This window comes from Parus major, chromosome 1 (assembly GCF_001522545.3).
Source record: "Parus major isolate Abel chromosome 1, Parus_major1.1, whole genome shotgun sequence".
Taxonomy (NCBI): domain Eukaryota; kingdom Metazoa; phylum Chordata; class Aves; order Passeriformes; family Paridae; genus Parus; species Parus major.
Window position 1 is genome coordinate 110,048,523 of NC_031768.1, and position 23,432 is coordinate 110,071,954.

Consider the following 23,432-nt stretch of genomic DNA (forward strand, 5'->3'; position numbering starts at 1 on the left):
GGTTACCAGTCCTACATTATATTCCATACTTAACAGAGAAATGTTGCTGAAGTTATTAAGCCACAGACACACATATAAATCTCTAGGCTGTTAAATAATGAATCAAATTCACTATAATAAATCAAACCTTTTCCTCAGTGCAACGTTGTGTTGCATGTCTCAAAGTACAGCAGTGTTGATCTCCTACCTCTGATTTTGTAAACACTACAAAACCAGCAGAATGCTATTCAAGCTCTAAGATCACAGAATCTATTCTGTTTTCTTTACTCAGTTTAGCCCAAAAGATCAGAAATCAAGCTGATAATTTCTCTTCATCTGTTATTCAACTTGCATGCTAACTTTCATAATGGAAATTCAGTTTCATATTTTAGGCTTGGATTTGTTTTGAGTTTTGGTTTATTTTTTAAATTTTCTATTAAGTCTTATTCCTCTTACCATTAATTTCATTAAACACACACCAGCACTATTAAGCTGCAGGAGCAAAATGTTGGTTTTCCTGTGTTGCTCTGGGATTTGTCATCAAGCCAAACTCACAGATGTTCCAATGAACACGCAGCATTTGGTCCATTTCTAGGATAAACATTGCAGTTTGCTTTATCCTCACTGTCATGACCCTGGATAAGTGAGCAGCAAGATCAGCTAAGTCCTCTCACCTACTCTGTACTTTTGATAAGCTGACACAAAGCAGGAAGCAAAAGTGAAAGAGGCAAAATTAGGGAAAAAGGAAAAAAATTCTATGTGATTTTCATGATTTTCATGCCTCATCCCAGAAGATTTTCTTCTTTGAAGATTTATTGTTTTCCCTGTTGTGACAAGATGCATATTTTCTTACAAACAACAAGGCAGGTAGAAGCACTTAGAAGCAGGAAAAACTGTGAAATTATATTTAGTAGCTGGGTAGAAATGAGATGATTGTGATGGCTCAAAAGTGTGTGAATAACCCTCCCAGAATCCTCACAGGGTGTCACCAACTTCTGCCGTGCTCCTGAAAGATACTGGCCTATAAAAACTTACTAAGACAGAAAACTGGGAATTGGTATTTTGAAGGACTCTGACATAAAGAAAACAACACATGAAGGAATCACTCAGGAGCAATGAAGAGCCTGGTCCACAGAGATGTCAGCAACACAGGAGCTGCACATGAAAGTGTGTGAATCCAATAAAGCCTGTGGGAACGCTGAACAGCTGGGAGGTGCCGATCACATGGGCTGTAAAACATGAGTTGTGTGCATATTAACTATGAAAAATAACTTTTTACCCTCCCCAAATCTATTAAAATATACATCTCTCTAATGCTAGGGTAAGATCTTGGGTGTAGAGAGGTAGGTTCCTCATAAATGCCTGTCCCAGCCTAATTTCCCATGAAAAAATCTGTGACCCAACTGGCAGAAGTTCACTGTATTCTGAACGAGTACTTTGAGGGGGAATTTTTCAGAGACACGTTTTTAAGGATTTTTTGTGAAAAGCACCAGTGTTTCAGTGCCATGATCACTCCAGCAGTTGATGCTTCCCAAAGAAAGATCAGTCAGAGTAAAATCACCCGTTCTGACAAGTGAGATGCCAGCAGTTTGTGGGGCCCAGCCTGTGCGTCTGCTGTAATTAAATTTGCACACAAATTGAAGCATGCAATGTTGCTATTTCTCTTAATGGAACAGACCTTCTGGACAGAACTTTCAGATCCTGAGGTAGTCATCTCTGTTTTGATGAGTCTGTGGCATGCCACATCAATCTTTACTTAAAATTTTGCATGAGCTTCAGATATTTCTGTTTTACGGCACAGATTAGCAAAGAACATCCCATCATGTACAGCTGACTAATACAAATACCTTTTGCTACTTGTTATGTCAGTCATCCAGTCAGGATATGAAGCAATAATAGGTCTTTTTAGAACAGGAAAAAGGCAGGAATCCTGTAAGATGATTATTTTCATTTTTCTTTGGGATTTTAGGTGAAAGCCCTGAGGGAGGTTTCCTCCAGGTTTACTTCTGAGGCTCCTTTGCTGTCTCTGCTCAGGGAGAGAGACACAGGAGAAAGGAAGATGTGGCAGGCAAGAGACAGCCTTGAGAAATCTGTGATGATCTGTCAGCCAAACCTCAGAGAGGAGAGGAAGAACTTTCTAGAGATGAGAAGGGGCTGGTACAATTCATAAAGTCCCTGACTAAGGCTAACCTTCAAGCAAGATCTGCTTTTTTTTCCCAAAATTCTGGCTGACTCAGGGTCCTGTCACAAGCCTTTTCTCCTCACTTTCCAAGAGGGACCTGCTGAAATGAAAATATTTAACCATGAAACCTGGTATCTTCTGCATGTCAAAATGACCCTTTAGATGATTCTGCCACCCACACATACCAATGGGATATTGCTGTTCATTCTGTGGAGTTAATTGCTGCCAAAAACATACACAAGCCCCCTCACTGTTCTTGCCTAATTAAGAAGCAGATGTTAGTTATGGTTCTATTTCTGACAGAGGCCAAATGTTCTATATGCAATTGGAAAGAAAAAAAAAACCATATTAAAACCTCAAAAAATTACTGAAGCTATGGATCCCAGCTTATTTCTTTCAAGAAGAGTGTAGCAGATCTGCTAAACAATTTATGAGCATGACAGTTTCATGAACTTTTGGCAGCTCCCATTTAGAAAAGACTGAAAAGAAAGTCTCCACACACAGTGTGCATTCATTTCATTGAATAATTTACAGTGTCTTGTGGTGTGGGTTTTTCCCCTCTATTCTATAAACTGAGCAAATTTCAGAAGAAATACTATGCAATGAAATATATTCCTTTTGATAGTCACAGCTGTTAGGTGTATTTTGCTCTCTTTTTTCTATACCTGCTTTTATTGTGACATTGCTGTACCATGAAAAAAACCCCAGAATTTGATCAAGAGACTAAAGGAATCCCAGAAAGTTTTTTCAGTCTTGTTGATTTAAAAAAAAAAAAAAAAGAGAAAAGAAGTCTAGTCCAGGAAAATTATTACTCACAAGAAATAATCCATTCATAAGCTATAACACATGCCTTCCTGTTTTAGTGGAAATACCCAGCATCAGCCTGTCTCCAGCACAAAGGAAGAAGGTGCAGAGATGAAATCTTGAGAAGCAGACAGGCAAATGCACAGGGCCAGACTGACTACAAAAACACGAGCAGAAATGCTGTTGCCTTAATCTAGTGCAAGTACAAGAGAAAGCCAAGGGTTATTTCAATTAGCACATGGAATAAAGCCCCAGTTTAACTGGGTAATTCAATGCCTATCTCTGATCCTAAAGCCAAGGGAGACTGTGCCACTCCTGCTTCCATTCATATCCAGAAGAGTTAGGAATATAGGAATATTTTTTACATGGCACATTAAACTGAAAATTCTGCAAAACAAAATTTTAAGGCTACACGGTTGAGCACACAAAATGAATAAAAGACAGAATTAAATGTGTGTGATTACACAATGTTAATTAGAGATGCTGGAATAGGGATCCTTGACTTCCCTGGATGATTTGTAGGGTGCTCTATTGACTTCCTCCCCTTTTTACAACTCCAAATGCTTACTGAGTAAATCTAGACCAGTATATGATACTTTCTTTCAATTTAGAACAATACAACTGAACCATTGTCACTCAAGACAGATACACACAAGCTCTCTCAACCTCTGAGAATAGATTTTCATCCCTAATCAGCATCTGCACATTTGAGAAGTATCCTGAGTAAACCACAGCCCCAGCATAGGAACTGTTTACTTTTAAAACACATTTGAATTACTTCACTCCTGTAATTAACTATACTAAACTTACTAGGAAAAGATTAGTCAGAGAGCTGTTTCTAAAAAAATTATATCAAAAATCAGGCCAAGGGAACAAAGACCAAATTAAACTTTATATCAAGAACATTTACTAAAAGATGTTGTTGAATACATTATTTGGCAACTTGAATTAATTATTCTAGCTTGTTAGAGAAAAGGCTGAAGAGAGTCTCTTCATGTTAGATACTTTCACCAAGCCAACAACTTCATTAAAAATTTGCTGAAAAATTCAGCAATCAATTCAGAGAAATGGGTTTAAGTACATTAAACATAATACAAAAGTGACACTGCAATGATTGTGCAAGACTTATTTACAGATACAGAATCAAACCAGGGCCAGGCTGATGGACATTCTATGCTGCTCCAGGAAAAAAAATACTATGAACAGATTGTCTGCCTACATATTTAATCAATAGTACTGCTGCTGTAATTCTGAGAGTGTATCAGCACTGAAAAGTCTCTCTGTGTTTAAAAATAAAATAAATTAATCTGCAATCATGGCATTGCTAAAGAGGCTGAAATAAGAGGAATGGCTAAGTGTGGTGGCTTACTTGCAGGATTTAGGCATGAAATTAGTATTTTCTTGGAGTTCACTGTGTGTATTATAATGATGAATTTAAGGAGGCTGTGTAAAGAGAGGCATAGATTTTAAGATTGTTCCCAGCTTCCTTATTTTGAGAAATGGTTCTAGAATGTTTTTCCTAGGCTACAACTGCTTGTTTACCAAGTGTTCTTTTGTACAGGCTGTGACAGCTACAGTGGGAGAAACAGCTGATGCTCTCAAGGTAATTGTTCATGCTGGATAACACCTTATCCATGTCTAGGAGTATTTATTTCAGGAGAAGCTCTGAAGATTTGGGAGTTATTCAGCCTGAGTAAGGATAAGCAAGCTTCTAAGGAGATGTGCAATACATTTATGATGAGATTTACCCTAGAGCTTTTTTTTAAAAAATAAAGAGTAGGGTGACTGCATTTTTATTCAAAAGGGTTTGTAGTAAACCCTAAGATATGTATCTCCAAGAGGGAATTTAAATGAAAAGCAGAGTGCCTGATGGAAAAAATGCGATAGTTGCAGTTCCAGAGGGTCTGATATAAAACAAGATACAATGAAAGGAGGAAACAGAGGAAGCACTGATAGGTAATGCACTGAGAGTGAAGACAGAGGCAGATAGAGTAGAAATGAAAGCACAGTCATGTGGTGTTATGGGGGAGGATGACAAATCTCATCTCAAAATGCACTTCAGCTAATTTTAGAAAAACAATGAAAAATCATGACATTAAGCATGGTCACAATGCAAACAAAAAAACTCATGGATCTTCCATGAGGGTTTATATATCCTTTATATCCAAATACCACACATGCAGTTAAGCATTTTCATCTAAGGCCTTACTTGCAAAGAAAATTATTTTGAGGTAGTAGCAAATTTTAAATTTATTAATGACTCAGTTTTCCTTATCTATTACTCCACAAAACTGACCCTGGTCCTCACTGAATGAATTTCTGACATTTAAACTGTGAACTAAAAGTTTCTATGGGACAGGGAAGAAATATGAACCTGTGAAATATTTTATTGCAGACAACAAAAAACCATGAGATTTCTTAAGCATAAAGATTCCTTCCCCTCCCCCCCCACACGCACTCACAAATGAAAACAAAATTCTGCAGCTCTAGAGCAGAGAAAAGTAGAACAAGCAGTCCAGAATACAAAAATATAATTTCCTTTTTGTGCACTAATACACACATTTACCACACATAGATTTTTGAATTACTTTAAATATAATAAATATGAAATTGTGCAGGTTTTTTTTTTTGTTTTTTAAAAAAATATTCTGTCAATGAAGAGATGCTTAATATTAGGAGGCACATTAATCTGTGAGCCTTTAGGCTGATGAGGATACAGCCACAGTGGGGCAGTCAAGGACAAGATACAGGATTTGCCTCTAGAGCACTTCCAAAAGCACAAGGAAAAGATCAAATATTTTAGATACTAAGGGCAAAATCCCACAGCGCTTAGTCAGGCAAAACTCCCATTGGCCTCAACAGGAGTTTTGCCTGAGTAAGTACTGAGCAAAGGCTGTGATGTCTGACCTAGATTTATCAGAGTCACACCAATGTAACACGCTTTTCAGACAGACGGGCACCGTGCCGCAATATTCCTGCGACATTCTGCTTAAAGGGAAACACAGAAACTGCAAACTGTGAATCGTCCTCCCCTGCCAATCCCCCCTTATAATGAAGGGAAGAACTCACAGCTGGGCAAGAAGCTGCTCTCCTGAAAATCTGCCAAAGAGCAAGACTAAAAAAGAATGGAAGGAACTAAAAGTTTGCCATTGCAAAGTTTTGAAAATCTGATAGGAAAGTGCACAAGAGAGATTCCCGAGGGCTTGTGTATGACTGAAGATAATCTAGCTTTCATTCTTGTAAGCAAGCAGGAAACAGTGAAAAACTTCTCACTGTGGTTGTCCTTTTGATTTAGGGGATCACAATTCCCACATGGTCAGTGGAAATTCCTCCAGTTGATTTCACTGGGGATTAATTTAGGTGAATAACTAGGTCAGTCTTGTTCCCCAGTTAATATTTCTGTTACAGAAATATGAAAGTAGATTAAGTTTAACACGTGTCCACCTTGCTTCAGAAACTTCCTTATGTAATTACAGAATCCCATTTACAGCAACTTTGATATCATGTACAGGAGAAATATTAGAATTAGTATCAAAGTGAGCAGAAAAATTCATCAGCATTTTTTTTTACTTCCTTCTTCTAGCTGAAGTGGATACCAAAACCTCGATACAACAGCAATCAGGGCACAGGTTCCCTCAGGAGAGCAAAGGAGAGATGATGAAACATCAGTACTGCACATCTAAAGACAAAAGCAAAAATCATACTAGGCTAGAACTCCCCCCTTTCATATTTCACTGCATCTACCCTTTGCCAGATTCTTCATATAAAGAGTAGTTGAGCAATATGGAAAGATATTCCTCTTTTATCTGTGAACTCTTCCATCATTAATGTATCCTAAACCCTCACAGATGTGCAATATTACCCAGAGAAGCAGGCAGAATCATAGAATCATTTCGTCTGGAAAATACCTTTAAGTTCATCAAGTACACTCATCACTGTGTTCAGCACTAAAACACATCCCTAAGTACCACATCCACAGATCTTTTAAACACCTGCAGGGATGGTGACTCAACATATCCATAATGCTGATATTTGCCCACTTGCTCTCTTCACATGACTGAAAGAAAAAAAAAAAAATAAATCCTGACTTGCTCTCTTAACTTAAATAAATAAAAGAAGAAAAAGAACCTTGGTTTTCCCCAGACTTGTGTTTTGAAGACTGGGTATCAGAATTCCAGGCTAAATCAATTAGGATCAAGTCCTTGCTAAATCAACAGAATTTGTTTGCTTTGTTACCATTTGTTTTCATGGAGCATGAACATAAATAGTGTCTCTGCAATTGTAGTGCCTCTTTCTCATTTGATAAATTTCAAATTGATGACAGTCATAGCAAAACACAAGCCTAGCCAGTCACATACAAATACAGTGTAGGGTAATTCTCCAGGAACCAGTCAGAAAACCCTCCACCTCTTAAAGACAGTGCAACCATATGTCAGATCTTTAGCACAGGAATTCCCAATTCTGAAAAATAAACAGGATTTCATCACAATCTAGCAGTGCTGCTGAGACTTTTCCATCTCTTCCAGGGTCATAACTCTTTGCTCTCCAGTTGACACAGCCAGTTCAGTGCAACCCACACCACAGCAGGGGAAATGAGACAGAAACATAAATGATCTTCAGCAGCTGAAGACACAGGATGAGTCTCCTCCTCTCCAAACTCCTTGCACATGAACTTTGAAATATGCACCTGAACTGTGCCTGACCAACTGACTGCTTTTAAACAACCAAGTCCAACAGGTTTTGTTGTTTGTTTTTGTTTTTTTTTCACTAGAGTCAAGAATTCATTTAATTATACTCATGGACATAACGCATCCCACTGTGTAATGTGTCAGGATTTAATTATGAAGCTTTACAAAAGCCTGGTGAAGCCAAGTGCTTCAAATTTTCAACCCAGAAGTTTTATATGCCTGTATGCAGAGTAGTTACTTTTTACAGTGGTATTTAATGTGGCTCATAAATTCCCACTGAGAGTGGTACAAGAAATGAAAACAAAAAATCATCCAGATATTATTTCCTTTCCTCTACCAATAACTAAATAAAGGAGTTAGAGCTGAGCTGTTTGGCTCACTGGAGCTGAATGGTTTTCTTTTCCCAGTGAGTTACCTCTTGTAAGCACACAGCAAACAAATTTTATAATAGTTTCTGAACTCATCTTTGAAAGGTGCCAGTAGTTTTTATTGAGAGAAATAAATAACACCTACATGAATAAGCTACATTCTTTTTCAAGGCTTTCAAGAGATTGTCCTGCTTGTTCTATACATCAAAATACCACAACCTATGGGAATTACTGTCAGCTGACATGCTACTGAAAGCAACTGCTTTGACCTTAATGGAGTGCCTTGAAGCTCATTAAACAGTGTACAGGAGCTGTGCATAGTGCAGGTGTGTTCCAGCACAGGAAAGGTACTTTATGATTTACTGCACCTTGGTTGATACATTGAATACTAAAATCCTAAGTGAACTGTGATCCTTCATCTGCAATAAACAAAACAGACATTCAAGATTACATTCATTCACAGAATTAGAAACAGAGCAATAACTCTGGTTTTGTGCCAGTAGACCTACTTTTTTAATCTAAAGTGTGGATAGTATTGCTCTGAGTGAATAAAGATCTCACTAAAAATGTGTAAGCATGTTCTGCGTGTTTACAATAACTTTTTCAATTGTACTTTGAAAATGGCAATTCTCATTAAAAATTATAACTGCATGCAATCAAATCCATACGGGGATAAAACCCCAGCTGTGTCTGAAATTAGGTTAATATTCTGAAAATTGTTAGCTTAAAAAAAAATCTATTAACAGTATGAAAAACCAAAATGACTGCTCACAGTATGCAGTGCATGTATACACATACATGAAGTGTACTGCTTACATTTACTGGGCTGGTTTCCAAGGAGAAGAGAGTGCACAGACCATTTTTCAAGGTTTCCATGCCCAGCTGACAGGTCAGTAACTTTGGTGCCTTGGCCAGCCCCACGTCTTTTCAAAAACACCACCTGTAGCTTTCTGAGACTCATAATCCTCTTTTAACTCTTCAGAAATCACTTGCCAATGCCTTGACTTTTTCCACCTCCTCTGTCCTTGCACAGCTATTAAGATTTGCTCAGAGATGTAACATTGCCTCTTTGTATGGATTGAATACAGGCAAGTTTTGAATCTTACACCAAAGACACACTTTACACTTGTGACTCTCTTTGAGGGGAAAAAATGCAGTAATTTTCAGGGTTAAATGTCCCAAACAGATCCATCAATTATTAAGATACAAAGATCTCCAAGAGCACCAGCACTACAGATCTGTAAGTAGTTCATTCTCAATCCTATGAAACATTTGTCAATAAAAACACTGAGAAATGTTCAGAGGGTCAGCCTGAGAAATAGCAAAAGCACATACATGTAGAGCTCAAAACTCAAATTTGTTCATATGAAAATGGGAGGAGCCAGAGAGACAAAAAGCTGAAATCCAAGCCAAAAGAAAGGCAGAGCTTGGAAATTGTTGAAGGCAGCATCCTTTAGATTGATTACACTACAATGTATTTTGTATTTTGAAATTAAATTGGATTACAATGAATGATAGATGTTGCTTTGAAAGCCACATTAGGTATGGAGTACAAAATAACACCTTTTTTACAGCCAAAATCTTAGGACAAACTTGTGTTGAATTCATCAACATCATAATTTTGGGAATGAAAAAGTGAAACACAAATTTCCAACTGCATTTCTCTGCCAATCCCATATCTGGAGTTCCTACTTGGAGTGGTGTGGAAGATAAAAGCAGGGATGAGATTAAGTTTTATAATTAAATTCAACCATTAAGCTTCTTTTTAATTTCTGCACATCTAAATGCAAATTTGCATGCTTTTTTGTATGCATTCTCAGAACTCAAATGACTGTGAAAGTGAGTACCCACAGAAGTACAAGGTTTGACAAAACATGGAGAGAGTTTAATTTTATATTTATGTTTCATTCCTGTCCTAGGACCTTTCTCCTATGGGTCTATTTGTCGTGGTCTTTTATAGACTATTTATTTCTATTACTAAATTTATTACTAATTACTAAATTTACTACTAAATTTACTAAATTTAAGGAGGGCTAAATTAACCAGAAAACCTTAGATGAACTTGGGATCACAGCTGGATAAAAGCTGAAGAGAGAAGTTGAAAATGAATGTTTCCAAATGTTTAAATTTTGTCACAGACATATTTTCATCTTCAGGGGTTGCTACAAACAACCCAAGTAAATGGCAAGCACCACACCCTGCACTGAATTGCTCAGTTTTAAACTAGATTTAAACTTAATTTGAAACACACAGCAGGTAATTAAAAGTCATCACACCTCACACTAGTACAGCTCAAATATGCAACTTTTTCCAGGACATTCCTTCACGTGTTGGCTACTTGTCCTTGAGTATGGGCACATGCAGAGTCTCCAGGCATCCTCTGAGAGCAGGGAATGGATCCAGCTGGAGCTGGCACTCAGGGGAAGGTGGCTCATCTCACCACCAGAGGACAGGAATCCCATCACACACTTTAAAACCAGTTACTGCAATCCTCACACCAGGCACAGGCTGGGCACCTCAGCACAGCTCTTGTTAACTTGCTTCCTGCCCACATTATGAGATAATAACTCGCTGCTTCAAAGTACTGATGTGTGTGCCGGAGTCCCAGCAGAGTAACTCCTACTGCTGCACTGCAGCTGAAAGCAAACCTTTGCCCTCGGCAGGGTGGTGCCCAGCAAAGAGCAGGGACCTGCAGTGTCTGGGGACTGGCAGCAGCAGCCAGCAGCTGGATTCCTGCACGAGAACACAAAAATCCTGATGAGGCAAGATGGTACAGAGTGACCTATCCAAAGCCAACCCCTTGGGGATCCCACTGGGGTCTGTAGCTCTCGTCTGGCAAATAATATTATTGTCTCACACTGTAGCCTTGGAAGGATATTTTATTTTTTTAATATCCACTCTAAACCTCCCCTGGAGCAACTTTTCTCTCATTCTGTCACTCATTACCAGGAGCAGAGGCTGAACCCCACCTGGTTCCTTTCAGGGAGTGATAAGGTTCCTCCTGAGCCTCCTTTTCTCCGGGCTAAGCCCCCCAGCTCCCTCAGCCCCTCCTCATCAGACTGGTGCTCCAGACCCTTCATGTCATGTCACACACAAAGAGCTGACCCCATTTATGCTCAGCCTTAGGTCACCAATGAGTTTTCAAGAAAACAGGTTAATGCAGACCTTTGCAACTTCTTTTTTTTTCAATGGTTGCCAATAACCAATTTACGGTCCATGATTAACCTTAAAGTAAAAATCTAGGCAATATGCTTGCAATAGCACAGACATTGTTCAGAAACTATTGCTTAACATCCCAAATTAATTGGAAAATCATTTGCATCTTGTTTTACTTTTCAGTAAATTACACCTTCTCTCCCCAAACCTGTTACTTGTGTACCACTCAGGGAAATCTGGAGGTGTCTTGCAATGTGGAAAGTGTATATAACAAAGTCAAAAAATATGAACACCTCATCCTGATCCCCCCTGAAATTTTGTTACTTGCTGATATTTATAAAGGTTACTGGCATCAGTCTTTGCTCCTCTGATGAATCTAATCAGTCTGAGATCTTCCTGGATTGGGGTATTTCACCCAACTGGCTTGAAAAGAATCAGAATGGTAAAGTTTACAAAGTGATTCAGGAAATACAATGCAATAAATCAATTCTCTAACTACTATTATGGAAAGAAGAAAATATTTCATGGAGTAAGGCTGAATGAATGAATTCAGAATGGATTCAGAAATAAAGCTGATAAAAAATCTACAATACATTTCTTTACCATATAATTCCATTTGTAGCAGCTTTTTGTCTTGATAAAAAATAAGATTTAATGCAGACTATTAAGGTGTCACCTGTAAGAGAAATACCAGTTTAGTCCTTTTTGCAGTAGTGCCACAGATTTTGTTCTGATTATAAATATTTTGCTGCCTGTAAAGAGTTGTTCTGGAGCCATGTGGCTCCTTTTGAAATACATGTGAACCCTGACTATGTATTAAATGAAGTGAATCTACAACATCCAACACAGTCTATCTAAAAGCAGGGATGCAAGAGCCTAGATGTCCTCCGTATTGACAGAAATGCTTGTTTATATAACAGAAGTGTCTTTTTATGACTAACTGTTGCCTTGGAAACCACTACTAAAAATGAAAGTTTTGTCTCCAAAGGCAAAACCCACATAGTACTCAATTATCCCAAAGTTTGCCTTATCTTTTCCTGATCAATCTGGAACACAAAGATTTGCGTCAAATGTTCCTGGCTTTTAATTCCTCCTTCCTATTCTAAAATGAAAGCTTGCTGTAAATTTTTTGATTCCAGGTAACAAACAGGTATTAATATTTTATTTCCTAAAAACCCTCTCATCAAAGACATATTTACATCCTTTGTTTCAATAGGCTGGAAGACAAAAAACCACCACATTCACACAAGAATTGACCACTGCATCATAGATCTGCAGGTCTATTCTTGGCTTACAGTGTATTGTAGATAATTTCCAAAGAAAACAACCAATTGTACCATTCAGTTTTTGACACCAGGACTAAGACAAAAAGGGGAAGACAAAAGAATCAGTTTCCTCTGAGCACTGACAGTGCTGTGCTGGGAGATGTGAGGCTAAAAATACCACTGTTCAATATGCAGACCCACTCCATGGGTTTCTTGCAGTTACAGGTACGGGGCTGTTATCAATAAAAATCTCTGTGGAGAGGAAACATGAGTTCTAAAAGCACCAGAATCTTTGAGAGAACAGAGGGTTTAACCTTCACATGTTGAAAACACAGTATGGAACTAAAGAGATGCTGTAAAGTCCTTTAGTAATACACATGGCCTGCTGTTGGGAAGATGTTCATGAGGGGTAAAAAGGTCAGAGCCAAAATGATGGGCAGTGAGAGCTCCAAGAGGATTTGGCACCCAATGTGGGCTTCTAGTCCACATTTCTGTTACCATGAAAGCCTTCCCTGAGTCCTCCACAGCCATTGTGACAAATCTTTCCTTCTTTGTGTCCCCACCCAACTTTGGTCAGAGTTGTGCCGAGTCCTTTTGAAAACTGGCAGGGCTTTTGACTTCCTGCTGAGTGTTCCTACAGAGCAATCTGCTGGACTTGCTGGAGGGGAACAAGACCCTGAGGATGGAGCCCATGGAAGGCAAGAGCATCCCACAGAAAGCTGGCTATCCCCAGCTCATGCAGAGTGAGTGTAACACTGAACATGTAGTGCTGCTGTCAGTCTGCCCTCACGACTCCCCAGGGACCAGAGAAAGAACTGGGCAGGCTCTGCCACAAGGACTGAAGCAGTCAGTGTGTGAGGAGCCACTTGCAAGGACAGGAAAGCTGCAGTTGAAGGAATAAATGATTTGAAATGCTTTTCATTTCCCTTATACCTGACTGTGTCGCTTTGAATTCTTCCCATTTACAAATTTTTAGGTCATATCATAATGGTACACACCATTTTCCCACCGAAGTTTCAATGCTTTTTCATCTTCTTTGGGGGGTTCAGGGTTGAAACAGACTCACCTTGGATGCCTGGCTGACACAGGGACCTGCCACTGGCCATCAGCATCTGTGAAACCCCTCGTGTTGGATGCTCTAGGTACCTGCTCAGCAGCACTTGGTAGTTGAGCACCTGGCTGCAGCCTTGGCAGGCTGGAGCAGTGGCTCTGAGACACTTCTGAGTTCTACACCTACAACAGCCTCACGTCACACAGCTGGGTGTGTGAGCTGACAGGAGAACAGGGAGCATTTCAACAAAGCCTGCTCTACGTTTCAAGGAAGTCCTTCAGCACAGATAAAGGAAGAAAGGAATATGTCATGTTTTTTTCCACAATGTAGGACTTCCCAAAAGCAGCTCTAGCCATGATGAAGAGGTGAGGCACTAACTACTCTGTAAAACTAATTGTTCTGTGTCAGTATCCAGCAGAAAATTAGAGGATAAACAATAGCTGAAAGCCTCTGATTATCATTTGGTGTCTTTCCTGAGGCTCCCTGGGAGAGGAGGGGCTGCCTGGCCATTCCCAGTGCCTCTCCCCAGCCGGGCCCATGAGCCTGGGCTCAGAGCTGAGACTGTCACTGCACTCCTGTCACTGGGGCACTTGGGGCCAGCTCAGCTCCCCACATGGGCAATCAGTGAGGATCAGCCCTCATGTTAAGCTGCAGCAGTGCTTATTTTCCCTTTCAAGCCTCTTACAAGCAAAACAGGTTTTGAGAACCAAATGAAGGAAATCTCTGCTATAAAATAAAATCTGGGGTCTTTTTTTTCCCCAGCTTGCATATTAAAACCAATAGAAAACTTTGCAAACTGACTTGTTTTCCTCTAAGTCAGCTTGCAGTTCTGTATAGAACTTCTAAGAAATGGAAGTTGCAGCAAAATTATCAGAATACCTCTATTTAGGCCTAAATGAAAAGTAAATATATATTCTACATCTATAAATATATAAGATCTGTAATCCCATTACAATATCTGCATTGAATTCAGTAGATGCACAACAATACTTCCTGCAGTACAGAGAAATTAGATGAGTTCCTTATTTTGGCCATACATCACTTTTAAAGTGAAACAGAAAAAAAAAAGGCTGAAATAAATTATTTAATGTTCATTTATCTTCTCTATTACAATTCTGTCACTGTGCCCTATCATGGGAATAAACAAATTCTGCACATTTTGTGAGAGTAGTAATGAGAAAGCACTCTGCCTCCAAAACAGTTTTAGTTTAAATGATAGATATGAAAGTTACTAAAAAACCAGCTTGCAATTAGCTGTTGTGATAATAATTGGAACTGAAATGTAATTTGGTATTAGGAAAAAATGGTGTATTGGGACTTGTCATTTGAACAAACTTCTTCATGTTCAAAAATTTTTCAATTCACTGGAACCCCCCTAACAGCATCACAAACCAAAAACCCCACCACAATTCCCCTCACCCAAATCCCATTTGCCATTGTAACAGTTTATTTTCATTACATAAGGAATTAAGTATTAATAAACTGAGACCAAAACCATGCAAGGAAGGTCCTACATGTTCTGCTAGAAAGTAAACTTCAGTGAAATAAAATTAAAATTCTAATTTATGAATGCAAGTCTTGACAGCATGCTTCCAACAGTGAAGCTGGTAAGATTCTCTCCTCTCCCATCTCTCTCTTTTACAAATATATCCTTATAAATGAACACAAATTGGCAGAAGAGGAAACAACATGGGAAAAGACCCTCCACAGCCAACAAAACCTCAAAGAAGAATGAGAAAGGTCTCCCACTTATACTTGCACATTTTCTTAAAACAAACTTTTTCCAAAATTTATTACACATCCCTTAGCCAAAAATCAAAACAACTTCCCTTAGCACTGCCAGTGTGTTTACTGAATCACATGGCTGAGAAGGGAACAAAGCCAATTCCAACTGCTCTTCCTAAGGCACACACAAATCTGAAACTGGAATACAAGATGCACCAGGCAATCAGCTGTTCAAATTAGATAAGAAAACTCACACTTGTGGTGTAGGCGGCTTCGGGGTCATCCTCCAGCACCCGTGACAAGCCAAAATCGGAGACTTTGCACATGAGGTTGCTGTTGACCAGGATGTTCCGCGCTGCCAGGTCCCGGTGCACGTAGCCCATGTCCGACAGGTACTTCATGCCAGAGGCAATCCCCCGCAGCATTCCAACCAGCTGGATCACTGTGAAGTGCCCATCGTGCTTCTGCAAGGCAAGAAACAACACAGCTAGTTCCCATTTATTTCATTCCAGTGATATCAACCACAGCTCTTATTTAAAATACTTCTGTCACCCATCCAGCAAAGCTGCCCACTTACAAGATTGTTTTTTCAAGGACTTAAGTTGCTTGGCAGTGCATCCCATCACATCTCTCATTGTGCAGCTTATCCCCCCTTCCTCCACATTTTCACACATTTCACAATCTTCCTACTGACAAGATTTAATTGCTTTCATACTTGGTTACCATGAAGATATTCCCCCAACACTATTTTTAGTACAAGAACGAGAAAGGACACAAGACTCTTCACTGATTATTCCATGGCCTCAGGAAACAAAGAAGCGTCTTTTTATTGTCTCAGCTTTGATTGTATGAATTGAGGTTCTGCTGTTACCTCACTTTTATGGTATTTTTTGGAAAAGGGTTTGTTTGTTAAAAAAAAATAATCCCAGAATAACCTGAAAAAAATTTGGGCTTTAGTTCATGCTGCTCGTGCACCTAATACCTAATCTCTGAACACTAGATTAAAAAGAAGATTTGGGGTGGAATTCAGGGCTCATGTAGCTTTGCAAAAATCTTCCTGGCTGATTAAGGTTAAGCTCAGACCCATGAATGCATTAAACTGCTCAACACCTTCTGAAATCTATTGGAGTTGAACATGTAAATAAGAGTTATGCCATTAAATGTACTTTCCCAGCTGGGCAGCCTTGTTGGGCCTCAGTTTCTCCATCTGCAGCATCAAAATTAACACTTCTTTATGTCCTGCATCAGACAGCTCCTGAATTAAGGCAGTGGGGAGCTGCACAGAAATGTGATTGCAGGCTCTTTGCCTTGTTCAGGCCTGCCCTATCTACCATGCACAGCAGATTGCTTGCAGGAGTATTTTTGTGACCTCAACTGGCAGACATTCAGCTTCTCATGGATTATTCAGTGACCCAGGATTTTTATGTTAGCAGGAACAGCCAAACGAAAACAACTCCTGCAAACAAGTTAACTTTTCATTTTCTCTTTGAACACTTTTAGCACTGGGTTACAGACAAGTTCTGATCAGCATTCAGGACACTTCTATTGCTTAGCTCATGCATTTAAGCAAGATGATTTTTGCAGGGGAGAAGCTTACAGGAAGTTCAGCAAATGCATTAGATTCAGCAAAGCAACAGGCTGAGCTATGCTTAGCTTTATCCCTGGTCAGTAAAGTGTTTCAGCATTCCCATAATGATTCAATGATTTGGGGCCTATATCCAGCTAGTCAGGATATGAACATTTAAAGACTATGACAAAAATCAGAAAGAAAATGGTAAAAGGAAGATACTAACACACCTTGTCAGCTAGACCACCTCACTGTCTTACTATACTTCTCAGCAACACTTGTATTTAAGTGGCCAGGCACCACAGCCACCTCCCAAGAAAGCACATTTAATGACACTTCTTTGAAAACAGCTATTTACAACTGATTTAGAACATTTTTTTTCCCCTTGAATGTGTCAGTGCCTTATGTCAGGGCAATGAAGCTTTTCTGTCTCTAAAATCTCCACAGCCAAGTGGAGGCAGCTCTCCCCAAGCCACAGCCTGGTTGTCACCATCAAGGCCACCTATGAGCAGCTGGCTCTGAAGGGGACACTCAGGTGAGGGCCAAGACACACTTTAATGAGTCCCCAACTACCAGTCAGAGAGGTTTTAAATAAACTCATTCCATCCAGCAATTAAGCAAAGACAGACAAAAGATTATATTCTGAACTACTTGAAACTGCTTCCTGTAAAGGAGGGACAGGAATTCTAGACAATATGTTTGTAATGAGGCCACATAGGATTTCTGGGTTTGCCTTTATTTACTAATTCTAATTGTTCAATTGATTAAAAATTACGAAGCTGGCTGCCAACAGTTAATATTCTTCACACTTACCATGTACAGATTACATTTTTCAGCTATTCAGCTTAATTCAGTAGAATTAAGATTTGGAACAAAGTGCCAGCACCTGACTTATTATAAAATGACCATTCAAGCCCTTCTCTACCCCCACAAAAAAGCACCAAAATTACCAACTCCTCAAACCTCTAGATTTTACCTCTTCCTAATCCTCCTTAACAGCTCCATTTTTTCAATAAACCTCAGAGTCATCTGCAGCACCTCCCTTAACCTTTTCTCGTCTTGGATTGCAAGCATTCATTCCTTCCTTTTTTAATTTCTGCTCTTTCAAATCTAGACCATGCTTGGCTGGTTTTTCATAAAACATAACCTTTTGTCTGCTCTTTCCAAGACTCAATACTTGCCTTACCAGGACAGCTGTAATGCCTGAGTTTAAAACAATCTCATGCTTTTGCCATTCCCTCTGTCCTTCTTTCAAGTCTTTTTTTGGGCTTCTGCCTCGACACAAGAAGTTAAAGCTTCTTATCTTCACTGTTAAAGAAATGACAGACCTGCTAATGTACCAGCTGCAATTTTATTCCATTCTCCTTCTCCCTCTGTATATTTCTCAGAATCCTCTATGGCATCTGTTCTGCTCTCTCTTTTCTCATGTTTGGTTTTGTATTTTTTCACTGCCAGCCTTGCAGTTGGACCAACTACATTTTTACTGTCAGCAGAACAGTTTTTCTCAATCAAGTCTCTTTGTAATCATTTCTGCATCATTTTCCATGCCAGCTGTATCCCCTTACAATCTATAAATTGTTATTTTTCAATGCATCAATTATTTTTTTTTTTATCTAAGCTGATCAGGATACGGACTGTGAGCTATATTTAACCTTTGGAAATTTCAGCTAGGTTGATGAAATTATAGCAGGTAGAATCTGGCCTCATATTTTCAGCATTTTTTTAGCCCCCAGATACAATCCTCTGGCAACTTTCCACTCTCTTGTTTCATTCACTTGGCATAGAGGGAAATAAAACACTTATCTGACTGATAGGATGGTTGTTACCCAGGGCTTTATTCTGATTCCTATAGCTTGGATTTGAAATATGTTTTTGATAGGATTCCCACTGGGCTGTTAAGGGTGTTAATCAATACTGGCAGCAATTCAGACCTCAGTGGACTCACCACATTTACCCTATCATTCCATTAAATTTTAATCAAGCCTTGATGGCTTTGCTAAATAAACTTTTCTCAACAGCTGGGTATAGATGCAGTATCTGAGTAGTTGCTCTTGCATTTATGCAGCCTTTACAGATACCCTGAACAATGATTTTTATTCAGCTACAGTTTATTTCTCAGAACCTGATGTAAGTGAAATATTCTCCTTGTGTTACAGACCTTTCACGAGCACTAACACACAATGGGCTGCTGAAGAGGTTCAGTAACTGTAGGGGAGGAAGGAGGATATCCAGAGTTTCTCTCATTGCCTTTTGCCCTCCAGTTTTCAGATCCAGTGCCCAGTTCAGTGCTTTCAATAAGCCCATGGAATTTTTGTTCTTCAGAAGGTTTTTTCCATTTCACTCCCCAGTAACCTTTTGGAGGCATGGCCATTGGATTTTTCTGTATTTCTTCTGGAGTTCCATTAATTCCAAAACCCACTTATTTATTTGCCAAATGATTCAGAACACTTCTAGGCCTTTATCTTCTGTGCAGGTCTAAAAATTTTCCTGCAGATTATTTAGATCTCATTTTAGATGGAGAACAGCACTGAAAATAGTGTGTTTGTGTCTAACTCAGATCATATTCACCACTGACAGTTCCTAATGGTCACTGGGTGAAAGATGAAGGTTTTGCTGTGCATTTATTGTCACAGTTTTACTGTGCAAAGTAAATGGTAGAACTTTGACAAGTTAAATCTCCCAAAATTCAAGTTTTCAAGAAGCTTGGTATTTCTTGGAGGTGTAACTCATGCTTCAAACTAGCACGTGAATCACACTGAAATTTATATTTTTGGTACTAAATAGGGTCAGCTGATAATTTCTTCTTCATTCAACTGTTGACAGAGTTCCATGCAGTCTTGATTATTATTAATAGATTCCATTAATTCAATTTAATATAATTACTTTAGTTTATTTTAAATGCTAATGAGTGATCCTACTCAGAGTGCAGAACAGCCCTACCCCATACTTCTTTCCATCCAAATTCCATTCCCTCCACACGGGATGCAGCCAATGCAGCGGAAATTTCATGAAGACCATATTTTTCTGGCTGCTCACCAGGATCTCATGTGAGAGAGTTTTAAAGCCTTCCTGAAGCCAAAGTTTACAAGATCAGCTGCTTCTCCCACAGCCACAAAGCCTGAGCCCTGCTACAAAAGGAAACCAGATCTGTTTGACAGACTTAGTTCTTGACAAATCCATGTTGGCTCACAGTTATCTCACTGTTATCTTTAAGATGCTTACACTTTGTTTGATAATTTGTTCCAGAAATCTTACAGCAGTTGACATTAAGCTGATTGACCTGTAATTTCTTGGCTTCTTTTTTCCTCTCTTTCAAAAGACATTCAAAATACCTTCACTTAAAAGACACTGGCTCTGTTCTGATCTTCTGATTTCTCATTCTTGACAAATTCACAAAGAGCACACTGAGAGAGTCCACATTACTTTTCAAATTCTTTTTGTCTTCAAATACAAGACAGTTTGTAAACAATTTCTTGATGCTTGGTACTAAGAATATCTATGGTATTTGATGTCTAAGCAACAATATCTACATTATTAAAAATGCCCAGCATTTCTAAATGGACTTCTCACAGCAAAATCAGAAATGATGTTTTACACATCATTTAGGAGGATAAAACATTGCTTGAGAACAAATGCCGGCTCTGTAGCATCAGTGACAGATTCTCAGTGAAATCTTGAATCACTTAAATACTGTGCTGCTTACAATTTCATTGTTAAGGGAATGCATTCTTTCAAATTCACTTTCTAATTGCACAATCTGATTTTGATTAAAAAAAAAAAAATAAAAAAAAAAATTGTATCAGCAGTTTCCAGGTTTCCAGTGCAGGTTTTCTTTTTTACAGACTGATTTTTGAAAGCAAAATCCCACCTTTATCCTGCCAGGAAAGGAATATGCCTCTAATAAATTGAAGTGCACATGAATGCTGCATGGGAAAGCAAAAGAGGGAATATTAGTTATGAGCTCCAAAGATGCTGCTTCTCTGAATGCAGATAAATAATAGCAGGAACCATTAAACTTATAAAAGGCCACCTGGCTTCTCTTCCCCACAGCTTAGTCTGTCTAGTGAGGCCATGTTAGATGTATATACAACACACATTTTACAACACTGTGCCACAGAATCTGCTGCAAGTGTTCATTTTTGTCTTCTCTCCCTTTCTCCCAAACTTGCTAAATGTGTCTGCCTCAGCATCTAAACTGTAGCTGCAAAAAGGATGAGTGTGATGGCAAAGCTGCTCTGAGAATAACTTCATAACGATTACTCCAGGAAAGAGGAATATATCACAATATTTTCTCCATCTAGTAACACTTATCTTAGACTCTGCTAGGCCAGCCTTGAGGGATTAAAACTTGAAGCTGAATTCCAGGGTTTCATTTGCTGTACAATCTGCTGCAGTTGGTGCTGTAAGGCAATTAAGTATATTTCTTATAGACCCTTTGAAAGGAAAAAAGTATGTGTGGCAGCCTTTTCACTTACTATGCTTGCCTGTATATAAATCTAACTTTTTTCCACAAGTATTTTAATTTTCTGAAGTGAATGGAAATATATCAACACCAGCTTTTGGGTAGGAAGAGGAGAATTACAACAGCAAATAGCAACAATAAAGAAAGCAAGGTGATGCAGCGATTACCCCAGGTAAATGTATCCCTTCCTTTTACAGCTCTGAGATTTGCAAAACTGGGGAAGACTGGAGCATCTTCCAAACCTAAATATCTCTGCCTATTCAGCACACCTTGGACACTGAGCTGGAACAAACCTCTGGTAGTCAGAAGCTGCAGAATAGTACTGAAAGAAGTTCAGTATATAAGAAGTTCAGTTTATTTTTCAGGTGATATTTTTTTGGTTGATTTAATGTGATTCTGTGTAGCCAAACACAGACCTCCTCCAAAAGGCAGCTTCCAGACAGGTCCTTTTTCTGTGTTTAAATCCATGCCCACAGTGCCTGATGCACGAGGAGGTGAGCACAGACCACAGCCAGCACAGAGCTCTCCAGGGATCATTCTTCCAAAGAAACCACCTCACCTCCTAATCACTCTCTATGTGATGCTAAATCCAATTATTTTAGCCAAGAATGACCCCTTAGATGGAGATGTGAAAAAAAAATGGAGCAGATGAGATTTTAATCTGAACAGCCCCATCTGTGGATCTGTGGGCTGAGTGGGGGACGGTGTATTGGGGTAAAAATTCCAGCCTTGGGAAAAGGAGTTTTGTAGGAATCATTGCAATCATCTCATAGGCTTGGGTCCAACAGACATCTCCAACCCACAGCAGGGCAAACTACCAAACAGCTTGCTGAAAAGGTTTTGCTGGTTTTCAGCTGTTTTTCTCTAGCTTGTGGTTGTTATGCGTCTCTCCCCGTTGTCTTTTTTTTTGTTGTCTCTTCTGCAGCCTGTATCCACAAGCCCAATCAAACACATCTGATTGCAGCTACCCTGTTTAATCACTAACATCTTTCTATCAATACAGAGAGCTGCCCTTTCAACCCTTCTTGCCTTTATTGTTTGCCTCATATGCCTGCAGAATAAGTGATTGCTGAGATCTCCATGACACGGGCAGGTGACTAAAATGTAACAACAATGTGTCCCATCCAAAGTCTGTGTGAAGCTGCTAACAGGAAATTTTACCTGGGTCTCCTCAATTCCCAAAGGCTAGCCACTTTCTTTCCAAGCACAGACTTCCTCTGCCTGGAAATCTGTTGGTGCAGTCCTGGAAGAGTTTTCTAGCCCCTGAGGAAGTACTTAGCTAGAAACCCACATCCTTTTTCAGAGAAATCTCTCCAAGTCTTACCAGAAATGAAGCCACAAGAACCTCATTTCTGGTCAGACAACTGCCTCATTAATGGAGAATTTCAGGTATATTTTTGTGTGATGATTAACCTACATGTCTCAATCTTATATAATAAAAAACTCCCAAACAGCACTACAAAAAAACAAGTTTCATCTTTTGAAAATGAGTTTTATATAATTGCAGAAATAATGCAGTATTTCTGAGGAAAATTCAGTGTCAAGTGTATCCAGCCATTTAGGATGTCTGATGATGCACAATCACTGAAATTAATTACCATCATCTTACAAAATTGGTTCTAATTAGCTGATGCCTTCCCACTAGAGTATCTCTGAAGCAGCTCAGTATTGCAAGTCCGTGCCAATGTTTTTTACCCAAAAGCTCAAAGTTAGCAGCAGGCATACAGGATACTCTGTGGGGTGGGGAAGACATAATTCAGCTGAGCTTGCTGTTAAATCCACACAAATAGCAGAAAGTGGACACTGCTGTCTGTAAAGTGAGGAAGTGAAGGCTATTTAGATTTTAGAGGTGAGAGATTAGAGAGTGGGGGGGAGGGTTCTGATTCAGGTGGCACAACCTGGATGAAAGCAAATATCCCACCAAGGCTGTGAGGAGGGCGATGGCAAAATGGAATTCTTCCTCTGGAATACCCTCACATGGTTCACCACAGAATCTCCCTTTGAGTTTGTAAGGCTGACCCATTTTTGCAGGTTTTTGGAGAAAGACAGATGGAGGGATGTGCTGGGGAATTTTTGCCGGTTGTGGTACATAGGGAAATATTTCTTATGGTGAGAAATGGACTTTTTTCTCCTCTGTGTGAAAACACTTTGCACTGGAACAATTGATTCCTTTAAATAATAAGAA

At 39.2% G+C, this 23,432-nt stretch overlaps 1 protein-coding gene across 4 annotated transcripts in view; it reads right to left on the reverse strand.

The window, feature by feature from the left end:
- Window positions 1–23,432, reverse strand: part of LOC107206925 (ephrin type-A receptor 6) — a 379,928-nt gene that overhangs the window by 34,544 nt on the left and 321,952 nt on the right. For all 4 annotated transcript variants that reach the window (XM_015633404.1, XM_015633396.1, XM_033518822.1 and 1 more), the window contains one exon: window positions 15,473–15,682. In XM_015633404.1, the coding sequence (XP_015488890.1) occupies window positions 15,473–15,682 (210 nt within the window). The remainder of the gene's footprint in view (window positions 1–15,472; window positions 15,683–23,432) is intronic.